This window comes from Mus caroli, chromosome 1 (assembly GCF_900094665.2).
Source record: "Mus caroli chromosome 1, CAROLI_EIJ_v1.1, whole genome shotgun sequence".
Taxonomy (NCBI): Eukaryota; Metazoa; Chordata; class Mammalia; order Rodentia; family Muridae; genus Mus; species Mus caroli.
The window spans coordinates 51918762-51934475 of NC_034570.1; the positions used below are offsets into that span (position 1 = coordinate 51918762).

At 44.0% G+C, this 15714-nt stretch overlaps 1 protein-coding gene across 2 annotated transcripts in view; it reads left to right on the plus strand.

The window, feature by feature from the left end:
* LOC110301976 (aldehyde oxidase 3) overlaps positions 1 to 15714 on the plus strand; it is an 89598-nt gene that overhangs the window by 46842 nt on the left and 27042 nt on the right. For both annotated transcript variants that reach the window (XM_021176186.2, XM_029479649.1), the window contains exons 20-26: positions 2062 to 2158; positions 5573 to 5697; positions 8410 to 8543; positions 10537 to 10624; positions 11461 to 11547; positions 12546 to 12737; positions 12926 to 13153. In XM_021176186.2, coding sequence (XP_021031845.1) covers positions 2062 to 2158; positions 5573 to 5697; positions 8410 to 8543; positions 10537 to 10624; positions 11461 to 11547; positions 12546 to 12737; positions 12926 to 13153 — 951 coding nt within the window. The remainder of the gene's footprint in view (positions 1 to 2061; positions 2159 to 5572; positions 5698 to 8409; positions 8544 to 10536; positions 10625 to 11460; positions 11548 to 12545; positions 12738 to 12925; positions 13154 to 15714) is intronic.

A 15714-nucleotide genomic window follows, 5' to 3' on the forward strand; every position in this document is an offset into this window, starting at 1 on the left:
GTTTGGTTATACAAAGAGCAAGTGGGATATGTCTTTGCAATCTTTTTGGCTTTTGGCTAAGTGATAGAAAATTCCTTTTTTAATACCTTTGCTGTTAACATGCTTTTTAAATGAAATTCTGGAGCCTCAAGCACACTTCCTATCAATAGCTGATCAATTTCGTCATTACCAAGCTAGAGGGCCTGGTAGACCCATATGAGATTGGATATGTGTTATATACAATGGATGGTTTCTATTTCTGATCACTTGCTGTAGTTGAATAAACAGTGAAGTCAATTTGGAACCATCCTGAATAAGTTCAGCATTTCTATATGCAAAGCGACTCTTCCTGCATATTAAAAGCCAGCTACTATCCTAAGAGATTCTTGACAATCTAATAACACCATAAGAATAACATATAACTCTGGTTTTAAAACTGAATTTAAGGACTCTCAACCACTTATGCTTTCTGACTTATTTCCTGCCTTTCCTGATTTATTTGCATTCAGTAGAATACACCCGAGATTAAGTGCTAAGGAAAAATAAGGGTGAGCAGATTAGCCTTACCACATGCGTCACTGAGTCAGAATAGACCAAGATAAGGAAGATTAAGTAATAGCAAAGAGGCCAAGAGTCAAATCCAAGCAGCAGGGGAAGAAAGCCCAGTGGACGCCTTCCTAATCTTCCTGACTCTGATTCAACTTCTAACTTCTGTAAGAGAAAAGACTGATTAACTAATGATGTAAAAATACGTATGCCTCAACGTGAAGAACAGAAGACAGTCACCAGCTGGAAAAACTCTGCAAGCCACGGCATAGGAAACAAACATAGTCTCTAATTATATAAAGATTCCCTAGAAATAAATAAAGAGAACAACTAAGAAAAACTGAACAAAGGCTACAAGTACACTCACTGAGAGAAGAGATTGCACATACCAATGTTGAACCTTTAACCACAGGAGCAATTTAAAAGGTAGAATGAACTGCCATTTTCAACAGAAGCATCTTGCCCAGGTCTTGTCTGTATAATGGAAGTGGAGCTTGATTCATGGTGCAGTGGTAGAGTGCTTGCCTAGCGTGCAAGAGACCCTGAGTTCAACCAACATGCTCGAGTACACACACACACACACACACACACACACTCTGGAAATCTGAGGAGCTGTGTGAACTTTTTAAGTGAGCACATTCTCTATTCATGGCTATGGGAAAATCTCTAAATTTAATTGATAAATGAAGGCAAGAGTGTACATAATGTGGAGAGTAAGGATAGAGGCCTGTGTGTATTTATATATATATATATATATATATATATATATATATATATATATATAGAGAGAGAGAGAGAGAGAGAGAGTACATAAAACATAACAGTAGTGCTCACCTTTGAGGTGTGCACCCATGCACACCCACAAGTCAACAGCCTGTGGAGGTGCTGTGTCACTCTGAAAACACTGGGATGTGTTGGTTAATTTTAAAAAAAAAGTTTTTAATAAAAGTTTTGAAAAAAAAAAAACAGTAAACCATTCACAAAATAAAGAATCAAGAATACAACCAGGTGAGATTTTGAGAGACATTTGGATAAGTTAAAGAACAGGGTTTGTGTGTCTGTATAGTTCTAACTACTGATATATATTGATATATATATATATATATATATATATATATAGTCATATACTGACACATAGACACACACACATATTAATACATCTAACTGTGACTGGAGGATGAAGTGAACACTAAAGCTAGTGGAAGGGTATTAAGGCTAATGTAGCATTAAGCCTCCACAATGTTTCTTCAAAGATTAAAGGACACAGGTGTTCTCATTCAGGGAAGATTGGCATGCAGTTACATAACGGACTCCATTACACCATGATCATGTCTTCCAAGATGCACCAGCTCAGAAGATAGGATCTAAAGTGTCCCCATATTCACTGAGGCATTACAAAGTCGTGTTTAGAGCATGTGTTATCCTAGGGAATTTGGAAATTGATGGTCATCTTTATGTATGGGTTTCAGCATGCAGGATATACAAGTGACCAGATTATGCAACATACATAATCCCTTTTATTTGTTACCTTCCTAGGATGCACTGCAATATGAATCATTCATTGGACCTGAAAGAAAACTAGAACAAGGAAATGTTGAGGAGGCATTTCAATGTGCAGATCAAATCCTCGAAGGTAAATTCTTTTGCAGGAGGCGGGGGGGGGGGGATTGCAGAGAGAGGCTGAGCCAGGGTCTCATTATGTAGCTCTAGCTTGCCTCAGACTCACTATGGCGACCAGGCTGACCTTGAACTCATGGAGCTATGCCTGCCTCTGCCTCTCAAGTGCTAGGATTAAAGGTGTGCTCTACCACACACAGCCCTTTAGGTATCTTTCTATCGTGGGCATTTTTAATCTATTGGCTCTGTGGCTTCTTTACAAGTTGAAGTGAAGGCTGGTGGTGTAGTCCAGCATTCTGGATGCTAAGGCAGAAAGGACATGAGTTTGACAGCAACCTGGGCTGGGACTTAGCAAGAGCTGTCTCAAAAGCTACAAGCAGAGGATTCAGCTCAGTGGCACTGCTTGCCTGGCATGCCCAAGGCCTGGATAAACTTAATGAAGTGAGTAACGAGGGGGACAGCCCAGGATATTACGCTCTGAGAAGATTGGCAAATAGAGGAAAGAGTTTGGTTGGGGACAGGGGTGGCAGTGGCTGTACTTGATAGGCAATGAAAAACATTCTTATTTTGAATAAGAAACTGACAGTATCTCAGTTGCCATTTAGAGCACCTGCCAGGAGGATCTGGATCAAAATCGGAAGAAAGGGTCCATCAGAGGTCAGATCAAAGGTCATTACAATGTCCCCAGTGAGACCTAACTGAGACATAAGGCAGAACTTAAGTGACAGTGTAGGCACTGGCTATGTGTGGTCAGCAAGGAGGACTCTAAGCATGTGCTATCCAGAGGGAAGTGATACTACTGGCAGCAGCAGACACGTTTGTGGGCAGACAGATGAGGGATTCAAGAAGTCAGAAGGTCCTGATGGGCACTGTGCAGAAAAATGGGGTGGAATTCATTAGCAGTTAAGAATTCAGACACTTGGCTGACTCAGACAGACACAGACACCCACAGCCAAACAGTGGATGGAGCTTGGGGACTCTTATGGAAGAATAGCAGGAAGGATTGTGGGCCCCAAAGGAGATAGAAACTCCATAAGAAAGACAACAGAGTCCACAAACCTGGAGCCTTGGTGCTCTCAGAGTCTGAACCACCAACCAAAGAACGTGCACTGGCTGAACCCTGCATATAAGCAGCACGTGTACACCTTAACCTTCATGTGGGTCCTGAACAACTGGAAACGGGGAGTGTTCCAAAAGCTGCTGTGTGTATGTGCGATGTGTTCTACTAGCTGAGCTGCCTTGTCTGGCATCAGTCAGAGAGGAAGTGCCTAGCCTCGAAGATAACTTGAAGTACCAAGGTGGTGGGGTAATACTCAGGGGGCCCCCTCCTGCTTAGAGGAGAAGCAGAGGGGAGATGGTGGAAGGATTGTGGCAGGGGTGACCAGGAGGGGGGCAGTGAGTGGAATGCAAAGTGAATAAGTAAAAATAATAAAATTAAATTAAATTTTAAAAAAAAAAAGAATTCAGGAGCTTGAGGAAAGAGTAGCGCCAGACACCAACTTTGGGGGCAGGTTAACCCCTAAAGGAGCAATAATTATCTAAAAAAAAAAAAAAAACCCCACTTAAAAATCCACATTCGCCGGGCGTGGTGGTGCACGCCTTTAATCCCAGCACTTGGGAAGCAGAGGCAGGCGGATTTCTGAGTTCGAGGCCAGCCTGGTCTACAGAGTGAATTCCAGGACAGCCAGGGCTACACAGAGAAACCCTGTCTCGAAACCCCCCCCCCAAAAAAAGAAAAGAAAGTCAAAAAAAAATCCACATTCAACCTGTTTCCACAGGAGGCTGGCATGACCAACAGACCAAAAGACCAAAACCTGATATTAGAGTCAAAATTAACACTGTGAAAAGAAAAACTTCAGACAAAGTAAAGCTCAATTGAGTGAAAGATGCTCAGGTCAACACCTGAGGAGCTGAGAACACGCTGCTCTCAAAGTGTGGACAGGAAGTGAAGTGAGATGCAGAAACTGGTCAGTTGGTGACTTGTCACTGGATTAATAGCTTGAGACTGGCCTGTTACAAAACAAAACAAAACAAAACAAAACAAAACAAAACAAAACAAAACAAAACAGCTCCTGGTTAGGCTTTCGGTCCACTTACATCATTAACTAGAGTAAAGTTCTTTATTGCAAGTATGGAGGCGTTCTGGGGCCAGGTTTATTTTAGCATAACAGTGTTACAATAGAACTGAGTCACCAAACACCGAAATGTGACAAAAGGAGGCGTGGGAGGCAAATGGGACAGAGAAAGAGACAGAAAGAGAGACAGAGAGAGAGACAGAGAGACAGAGAGAGACAGAGAGACAGAATCTTCAGCAAAGATCTGAACTCATTACAATTTCAAGCCTGTGTCCCAGATGAGTCATATGAACATGGTGAGTCCAGGATGTTCACCTGGGACTCTCAGCCATGAAAGTCAATAATGTCACAAAAGGAGTGTACACGGCCTAGAAATCCAGATCTATTTAAAAGCTGTATCTGTGGATTTATCACAAACCGGAAGTCTCTTACTCCTACACATACCTCCACCTGCTACAAACCAAACTTTTTTATCTTTTCTGCATTTATTTATTTGGTGTGTGTGTGTGGACAACTTCTGGGAGTTGGCTTTCTTCCACTGAGCCATCTACTGACCCACAACTTTATTTTTTTAATACCTATGATTGATCATAAGTTTCTAAAACTTTTACTTGCTCCTTGAGTGAAATTTGTAAAAAAAGGAGGAGGAGGAAGGGGAGGAAGAGAGGCGTTAATCCTGCACTCGTCCCCTCCCTCATCACATGCACCATTTGTTCTTTCTACCCCAGGTCTCTACTTTCTCTGGGTTGTCCTGTGGGTTGGGTGCTGCTCACAGTGTTGAGAATCCACCTCTGCGTAGCCGGCTAGGCAGGCACTCTAGGCAGGACCACTGTGGGTCCAAGTGCAGTCTCCTCCAACTCAGTGGATAACTGAGATGTAGACTGTGTGGTTTAATGTGTCCAACAAACAGAAGAAAAGGCATCCGGTTAGTTGTCAAGATTCAGGCGCAAGCTTCTATATTCTGTGTAAAGTCATAACTACCCTGGGCAGCCTCATTACCGAAATGAATTTCCCCTTAGGTAAGAGCATCTTACCTGACTTTCCAATTGTCGCTCAAGCCAACAAAAGTTAATTTCTAGTTCTTAAGAACATGCTGACTGAGTAGGTACGGAAATGGAGCCAAGTGCACAGGAGATTTTAAATTGCGTGTAATTGCCCAATTATGCATAGGGACAGCTGCTTTTGGAAACTTGCAATGTCAAATTGCAATGATTCTCTGAAAGCAAGACAGGAAACTAAATGCCATTCCCATGACCTGAAATAAAATAATAACATTTAGCAAACCAGGCCACAGTCTGCTTCAGATGTGTTTAATGATGTGTCTCTAAAGCGATGCATGTTTCTGTATCCAAAAGGGGAGGTGCACTTGGGAGGCCAGGAGCATTTTTACATGGAGACTCAAAGCGTACGTGTGGTCCCCAAGGGAGAGGATAAGGAGATGGACATCTATGTGTCAAGCCAGGATGCTGCATTTACACAGGTAGGTTCCAACACACAGGCAGTCGTCACTCATATGACTCAAAGGTAAGAGTAATATTCAGCAAAAGTTCAATATCCAGTCAGAGGCAAAGCTGAGCCCCAGTTCTTACCAGTTCCCTTTAACCTTCTACAAAAGTCTACCTACCCCTTTGTCTCAAACGATGACTACCTCCCGTCTCATTACGAAGTAAACGAGGCTGTAGGGAATGGCTCCTCCTGGTCTTCATCTTTCTGCAGCCCCTCCCACCGCTAGCCTGTGGTGAGGGGCCCTCTGTCCTCTCTAGCCTGGAGCTTTACGTCTGCACCACGGGCTTCCCACATTTGCCTTGCTGTGTCTATAATGTTAATCTCTAATTACTTAGTACCTGTTCAGATCAGTAGATTAAAATAAGTCTGCCCTATTCATGTGCATGTGTGTGTACATGGTGTGTGTGTGTGTGTGTGTACGTGTGTGTTTATGTGGGTGCACATGCATGTGTTGAAAGCGTGTGTGCAGGTCAGAGGTCAACATCAGGTGTTGTTCCTCATGTGCTGCCCACCTGGTTTTTTGAGACAGGGTCTCTCACTGACCTGAATCTGCCCATGCGTGCTAGGCTAGCTGACCAGCAGGTACCTGGAATCTGTCTCCTTTCCTCTCTGCTGGGGTTGCAACTAGACACCACCTTGGCTGGCTCTTTCTGGGGACTGACATTGGGCCTGCCTGCTTGTGCAGCAATCATTTTACCAACCAGAGCCATCTCCCCAACCCAAATATGGCCCATTCTTAAAAGTAACCCGCACCCCAGCTGGGCTGTGTTGTGAGTTCAAGGATAACCTAAACCAGTGAGACTTTGTCTCAAAAACTAAGCTAGCAGGCTGCACTAAGAGCACATGCAAGTTCAATTCCCAGCACCCACATCAGGCAGCTCACAAGCACTTGCAACTCCAGCTCCAAAAGGTCCCACACCTCTGGTCTCTTCTAACACACACACACACACACACACACACACACTCACACACACACACCCTTAAGTAAATTGAAATAAAGTTAAAAGTGTGCCCTGATTCTGCTTCACTGGTAGACAGCCTCCACCTCTCCTCCCCTTCTGAGGCATGTTGCTAAAGGGTTTGCATTTTGTACCTATGCTTCTGTTTGGTTTCTGACACACTCACCAGTTGCTGCCGCTCCTCTAACAACACTTGCCTGGACATCCTCACGACCTTGCCCTGAGCATCACTAGTCCTAATGTTCTCTGGATAACCTGCTATGGAGTCTCTTTTTTGCCAAATGACTGTAATTTTTCAAAATAAAAATTTACATAGTAAAATATGAGAAGAAAATGTGCTAAGTAGGTATGCTTATGCAGACACACATATATAGCCATGTGTTCTGATGGTATTCTCCTTATATTTACAACAGAGTCATTCTTGGGAAGTTTAACATCGATGATCACTTGTAGACGAGTCTAGTTTCCCCAAGAGGCTCAGTCACACCTAAAGACAGATCTGTGCCCTTTGCCCCAGCTCTCCTGTATTTCAGTTTCTGGCCTTTCTTATACCTGCACAGCTCTATACACATTTCGCCTTTGATCTCAGCCTCTTCAGTAGCTACTTAGGTGTTATCCTGAGTGTACAGACACTAACTCTGTTCACTACCAAGTCTGCACAGCCCTGCCCCATCACTTCCTGCCCAGGATGCTTTAGGTGTGTGAGTGTGTGTGTGTGTGTCTGTGTGTGTGTTTGTGTGTCTGTGTGTGTGTCTGAGTGTGTGTCTGTGTGGGTGCATATGTGTGTGTCTATGTCTGTTTGTGTATGTCTGTGTGTTGTGTCTCTGTGTATATGTGTGTGTATGTCTGTGTGTCATGTCTCTGTGTGTCTATGTGTGTATATGTGTGTGTGTCTATGTCTGTTTGTGAATGTCTGTGTGTTGTGTCTCTCTATGTGTGTATGTGTGAGTGTCTGTGTGTGTGTGTCCATTTCTAGCCATGATCCTACTTTCTTGTGTGAGCTCTTTGTAGCATGCTATGCTGGTGGTCACACTCTCTACCCATTGAGTCAGGAACAATCATCCCCTGATTGATGTTTGAGGTAAGCATATATTCTCTACTGAGCAGAAGTATAAATTATTTAAAGACTGAAAGTTGCCATTCTTTAAACTCGCCCTCCCCACCACGCCACCATGTTGTAGCATGGTCCCTTGAAGCCACTTCTGGCTGCAGCCTGGGTTGTTTCCGTCTTCTCTCTGATTCACTTGCTCCCACTTCAGACCATCCCCTTATTCATAGCAGGCTCAGATTTACCTTCACGCATCTTCAGGCTGCTGATGAGCTCTGCCAGCCTGACCTGGGATGGTGTAATATTTCCTTTTGCACAGTGCCCAGCTTCCTCTGCCTCTTATGCAGCTCATTTAGATTAGGTATTAATGCTCAGGGCTAAGGGACCCTTTCCAGGATTGCAGGGGTTGCTGCACAGAGGAGAATGGGAGTTCAGTGTAGCTATTTGTAATTCTACCTATCTTTCATTAATTTTGAAAAGCCGTACCAACATACCCTCTCAGCTGGCATGTTACGGGCATCCACAGCATTGTCTGCAGTTGGTATCAAAATAGATAAAGAAATATAGTCTTGTTGTAGGCAGTGAGAAAATACTATGAAAGTTCTTTGGTAAATGAACTTTTTGCTAACTGTGTGTGTTCTGTTTCACCTTCTCGGGCCCTGTGGCCAACTGCTCATAGGAAATGGTGGCTCGCACCTTGGGCATCCCAAAGAATAGGATCAACTGCCATGTGAAAAGGGTTGGTGGAGCCTTCGGAGGGAAAGCAAGCAAGCCTGGGCTCCTGGCAGCCGTGGCAGCTGTAGCCGCACAGAAGTAAGTGGATCTGGGAGCCACACTCACAAGGAGTTCTTACCCGCTGGTCCCAACAGTTTCAATGGCTTTTGGGGGAGACACTCCCAACATGGGCCAAGGGATTGCTGGCCTAGTCAGCCTCACTGGGGGAGGGGGACACAGCACTGGGAATAGGTCGGCTCACTTCTCTCACTTTTCAACAGCAGGGTGGGTTCTGTCTTACATGCCTGCTGCCTTTCAGCTCAACTGCCAAAGAAACAAGAATAAGTCAACAGACAATTTGATTAGTCCTTAGTATTCGTTGAGACATAAGCAAAAGCCCACGGAGATAGAAGGGATGATGGAGGGAAAATGAGTATTTGGATGTTATCTATGTGGCTGGTTACTACTCCTTGAGGAAGAAGACACCTGGTAGCACATTAAAATTTTAGCGTGCTGAGGACAAAAACTGCTGACGGCCACAATTCCTGGAAGAGCTATGTGGCTTGGGACTGCGGCAGGACACTTGTTTCTCACCGAGCCCCCCTTTGAATTTTTTAAATTGTCCTATGTGTATGACTGACATATTAAAATAGTGTAGCTCTTACTGAGGCATGTGGCTAACAAAGCGTGCTGACATAGTAATGGAAAGGCCAGGCCACAAATCCTGATTCTGTAAGGCAGACCTGATCTCTCAGATAACCTAGAATCTAGAGGGAGTACTCGGGGCTCACAAGCCACCTCTCTCACCTCTCTCCTCTCTTCTCTCTCTCTCTCTCTCTCTCTCTCTCTCTCTCTCTCTCTTCCCTCTCTCCCCTCTCTCTCTTCTCTCTTCTCCTTCTCCTTTCTCTCCCTCCCTCCCTCTCTCCTTCCCTCTCTGTCTCTCTCTCTCACACACACACACACACACACACACACACACACTCAAACACCCCCATCTCTCACTACTATGTCCTAAGAAAGACACAATTACAAAGATATGACACACATGCTTAATTTTAGTAACCCCCAACCACATTCAAGCAGACTATAATGGTAAGAGCTTCACAAATGGGGAGCTCTTAAGTGAATTATTGAAGGAAGAGAAGGCTGGGTTGATATGATGGAAGCCAGCCACCAGATGTCTATGCTATGTTCTTTTTATTATTATCTATGCATGATGTATATGAGGGCTGCATCACATAGGTGGAGCTCAAAGGACAGCATTATGGAGTGTATCCCTTCCTTCTACTTCTGTGTGGATTCTGGGGATCAAACCCAGGTTGCCAAGCTTACATGCAAGCACCATTTCTCACAGAGCCACCTCCTCAGTCCCATCTGTGATGTGTCCTTAGAAGGTGGCATCTGACGTTCACCTGGAGGGACTCTGAGATACAGACTGAAGTTGGAAATGACCAGAGGATACTGGAATTCCAACTGCAGTTACCTGGAAATGAAAATTAAGGCTTAGCCGAATGAGCACTTATTAAAAGGAGAGAATTAGAACCTAGACATTTTGTAGAAGAAAAAAAAATAAGTGGTGTGATTTAACATGAATGGGTATTTGGATAGAGAATGCAAGGAATTAAGGTATAAAGTTGGACTTGCATATCAACGAGACAGTGACACCACTAACATTAATGGAGTGTGGTTACAAGGGGGATAATACAGGACACACACACACACATCTCCTTTGGTATTAAGTTCCCCAAATTACTCTGGGTGTGGGGGACTGGGGGACGGGAATCTAATTCACAGCTCTTAACCTTTTCTAAAACTTTGGAGTCCAATCTGTAGCAGCTACAGGCAGGCTTGCCTGTGACACCAGAGAGGAACTCCCTCCCTTCCTGTAAACAAACGAACAAATGAACAAATGTCTTAAGCCTTCAGGAAGTTTCCCAGCCACACCATTTACCAGGGAGCAGTAAAAACCTCCTAGCTCCCTTCTCTCTCCTGAGTGGCTGCACTCTGATTCTGTCTCCTCTGCCTGATGGAATGAGAGCAAACCTGAACTTGAATCTCACATCTGTTACAATTGGGATCATTTCTTTTCTAGGACCGGCTGCCCAATACGTTTTATTCTAGAGCGTAGGGATGACATGTTGATAACTGGAGGACGTCATCCACTACTCGGGAAATACAAGGTGAGTGGGTGGCCAAGTCCCTGCACAGACGCCACTCCAGGGGGCTGTGTCTTGCAGCTCCAGTCTTTTGGAGCTCTCTGCTCCCCCCCCCCCCGCCCTCGTGCAGTATGGTTGGTGTGCTTGCTTTGGTCGTCTTACCAAGCCTCAGTATCACCAGTGTGACCTGTGAGTCACTGCACATAGAAGAAAAAGAGATACTAATACAGAGACTGGGAGTATGGCAAAGATGGACAGAAACTGGCATTTGAAGGTCTCTCCATTCCTAGGACCTCTAGAAGACAGATGTTTCCGGATTTGATACTTCTCTGAATTTGACTCATCCTGTACATTCATGAATCAGATCAGACTGCCCCATCTCTTTCTCTTAGGTTTCAACACACTGTCACTCTGTAGTTCTTAATAGCTTGAATGCTTGGGCTATAAGTGAACTTCCTGTGGGTTGGGTCAGCAGTGATCAGCATGTGGTCACTGCATCAGCAGCAGCAGAGTCACCTGTGCCTTTGCTAGAAACAGAGATTCCCATGCTCAGACCTACTGAGTCAAATACTCTGAGGTGGGACTCAAGTCTTCAGATGGTGGTGACACACATGAAGCCTTGGTGTGACTTCAGGGACAGCTTTGTCCCTGTTGTCATGCCTGAGGGTACTGAGGCATAAAAAGGTAGAGGGGGAAATCCCAAAACAAATGGCAGGAGCTGGGTTTGAACCTAAGCAGACCCCCTCCCCAGCTCATACTCTTGGCATCCACTGAACTTCCACTTGTTCTGTTTAAATGCTTAGGAAATAGTATTCATACCACAAAACTCACAGGAGCAAATGTTGCTTAACTGTTCACAGATTGGCTTCATGAACAATGGGAAAATCAAGGCGGCAGACATCCAGCTTTATATCAATGGAGGCTGCACCCCAGATGATTCTGAACTGGTAAGTGACTTGCGTCTTGGTGACAGGAGACTTGATGATGCCTAAGCCTGGTGTCTTAGAGGGTCAGCTTAGAAGGCTCAGCCCACTGACCTCACCCACTTACCATGGACAATAAACTGTAAGGGTGACTCCGGATGCTTCCAGGACTCTCCCACCCTCTGCCTATGGAGAAGTCAGGGGATGGTGAGATGCTCTGGCCCTGAGGTACCCATCCAGGAGGGTGCCCAAGGCTTGCCTTCCACTCACTGAGCCCTAGGGTCTGGGTGTGAGCCTTTGATGAATGTCTTAGATTGGCCCCCAGAACTTTCCCTGCAGTGAGCTGTCTCCCTTTTTCCTTCTTCCAATATTCTCTTCTGGGCAGAGCTGGGGGAGCTGTCAGGGAAACATGCTAACATGTGGAGAACAGGGTTTGGGATTTGTCTCAGGCAAATCTCCTCTTTGTGCCAGGGAAAATTCTTTCCTATACCTCCTGCCTCTTCCCTCCTACTTAGAGACTAAGCCCTACCTAGGCTTTCATCCAGACCCTACAGCTTTTGCAGTGCCTCTCGATCTGAAACTCATGCAGAGCCTTCCCGTGCCTGTCACAATCTAATCCTTTAACAATAGATATGAGGACACCATTGGCCTAATTGGCCCTTTTCCCCTTTCTAAATCTTCCCATCGATTCTAAAGGTGTAAGGTAGGACCACAAGAGTATGTTGAAACTGGAAGAGAATCTCTTTCTCCTCTTTAGACAAAAACAATACAAACAAACAAAGCAAAACCAAACCAAACTAAACCTTGTGAGTTTTGAGAATTAAAAACAGGCAATGAAACCATAAAACTAAGTACACAGCCATGCCAGTTGATGGCTGGGAAACTGTGTGCAGGATTCCTTTCTGCTTGTGCCAAGAACGGAGTCAGGAAATACACCTCAGAAGGGTTTGTCTTCATCCTACCTGGACAAGGAATCTGACTGATACCTAGATTCTTTTTTTTAACCTTGGAACATTTTTTAGGTGATAGAATATGCTTTGCTCAAACTGGAAAATGCTTACAAGATCCCCAACCTCCGTGTCCGAGGTCGAGTCTGCAAGACCAACTTGCCTTCCAACACAGCGTTTCGAGGATTTGGCTTTCCCCAGGGGGCATTTGTAACAGAAACCTGTATGTCCGCTGTGGCGGCCAAATGCCGCTTACCACCAGAGAAGGTAAGAGGAGCTCACAATTGTTTAAAAGTCTTTAAATAGGTAAATGGACCACTTCTAGTTCCCCATACCACAGTGTTTCTTAAGTGCTTCCTTTGGTAATGTGCTGGCTCTGTGATAGTCTATGGCCCATCTCTTTAGGGTTAGCTCTTGGAGATCTTTTTGTGAAATTGGGCATTTTCATCCACCAGGTTCGAGAGCTAAACATGTACAGAACAATCGATAGGACAATTCACAATCAAGAGTTTGACCCAACGAATCTGCTACAGTGCTGGCAGGCATGTGTGGAAAATTCTTCCTACTATAACAGGAAAAAAGCTGTGGATGAATTTAACCAACAGAAATTTTGGAAGAAGAGAGGAATTGCCATCATCCCCATGAAATTCTCAGTTGGATTTCCAAAGACATTTTATTATCAGGTGATTATCGGAAACCCTTAAAAGTTGTATATGTATACATGTACATGTATATGTATGTGTATATATTACATGCACATATATTTATAGGATATATATATATGTAGCATTTATATATGTGCATATAGCAAAAGCTCTATTGATACTAATTCTTAGAACAGTGGTTCTCAAGCTTCCAAATGCTGTGACTCTTTAATACAGTTCCTCACGTTGTGGTGACCTCCACTATGTAATTACTTTCATTGCTACTTCATAACTGTAACTATGCTACTGTTAGGAATTGTAATGTACATATCTGCTTATATATCTAATATGCAGGATATCTGATTCTGATATGTGACCCCTGTGAAAGGTTGTTTGATTCCCTCCTCCAAAGGGGTCTCGACCCACAGATTGAGAACTTAGACAATTGTCTTAGACAATAATTCCAAAGGCAGGGGTCAGGATGGTTTCTTTTGCCCTCAAAGCTACAATATTGATGGTTGAGCAACTGCTGATAACAAGATCTGTACTTCAGGGGTATTTCCTTGAACCTAATCCTGTTACAAAGCTGTTGTGCTCTAATTAACTTCTAAGCATTACTGCTGGAAGCCGTTTCTAAACCTGCCCTGCCCTACCACCCTGATGCTTAACTCTTATAGTCAAGCAATGGTGAAATTTGACCTCCCTTAAGGGTTCTTCATTCCAGACTACTACATAAGCCCTTGTCTCTGCTCTCTGCCTGCTCTCTATCCTAGCAAGGGGCATATATGATGATATGGGTAGATACATTGTTCAATAGACAGACGAATGATGTGTGGGTGATACACTATAGCAGCCGTAAGAAAGTGAAGAGATTTTTATGGGTATTCAGTTACTCTTTATAATCTTCTTGAAACTGTTTCCTGAGTTTGTGAAAACATGAGCTGGGATTTTATGGGCATCACTTCACAAGGAAAGTGAGCTCACAGGATCGTGCACAAAAAACCCACTTCTGTCAGTGATGTTTCATTGTCTGTAGGTTTCTCATAAGGATACATTTCACCTTGGGAGTGTAGAGATAGCCAGAACCTAATAATGAGTCTTTTAAAATCAGTGCCATCATGATCAAGCAAAGAGAGTTGGTGGAATTTTAGAATATGTTTTATGAGAATTGCATGAGAAGAAAGATGAGAGCACCTGTAGGTTTTACACTCAGTATCTATGGGCTTGTTGTCTACAAGGTGGAAATATGAGAGATGCCCCAGCTTCTGGACCCATGCTCACTTCCCAGGGTGGCCATGGAGAGAGAGCAGTCCCACATTGCAGTGCCTGCAACTAGGTCACACGTTTGCAGCAACTCTGCTGTCTTTGCATTCTGCCAATAAATCCTTTGAAACCATAACACCGATGGGCTGTTTTACCACACCTCAGAAAATGATGGGAGGCAACCATTAACTTCAGGAAAGACTAGTTATTTATTCATATCTATGTCTCTAGATACTACCCATGTTGTTAACATGTGCATGGTTGTTCAACTCTAATTAGCCCAGTCTCCTAGCAACAACTCTGTCTACCCTCTCAAAACCAACAAGTTTATCTGCCCAAGATTGTACTTGCTCAAAACACTCTCTGCTCCACTCTTGAAAGAGGGTAACATGAAATCAAATTACACCCACATTGTAGACTGTACTTCAATGAGGGGTTTCTAGAGATGGTGCTTAAAACTCTAGATTTCTCTCATTTAGTAACTCGTGAGAGTTCTACCCCACTCCAAGCATCATTTACCCAGACTACACAGTGGGTGTTTAAAGTACCTCCTTATGGGAAAAAAGTTATTATATTTTGATAATCAATATTTTTCCCAATGAAAATGTTCTACTGATTTGTTTGTAATTGTATAAATACTATGTACTTACTATTACTAAAAACAAATTTAAAAGACACCAAAAGTTTCAAAAGGAAAAAAAAATCTCTTGAAAGCCAACCGTATAAAGAAACCTGCTATTGATTTTTGTTAGTGCGTTTTCTCTGTACCTCTGGGGGTACGTCTGTATATCTATGTAATTGGATGTCATTGGGATCACTTTTCACATAGTATGCTCAGGGTTAAACACAGTTGCAAAGGGCTTTCCATTTTAGCGTGAGAGGAAAGCTGTCTCTTTATCTCTCCTTTACCTCCAGCTACAACAAGAGCACTGCTCTTAGTTTCAAGTACATACGTCTACTTGTTTCTGCATGTCCCTCTCCAGGAACTTACAATGGCCAGGGAACATTCACAGACTGATGGGAGGGTGTGATGATGTCATATCTTCGAGTGAGGATGTTCTTCTCACCTTCCACTTTCTTCCTTACCCAGTGATCAAACTGCAATTAACAGCCCCAAGTGGGGAAAGGAGAGGTTGGGTATGGGGAGAGCTGGCAGTGTAAAACTTTTCTGCCTCCCTGGGAATCCCATATCTCCTCTGAAGCCCCCTGGGAATCCCATATCCCTCTGAAGCCCCTGGGAATCCCATATCCCCTCTGAAGCCCCTGGGAATCCCATATCCCCTCTGAAGCCCCTGGGGATCCCATATCCCCTCTGAAGCCCCTGGGGATCCCATATC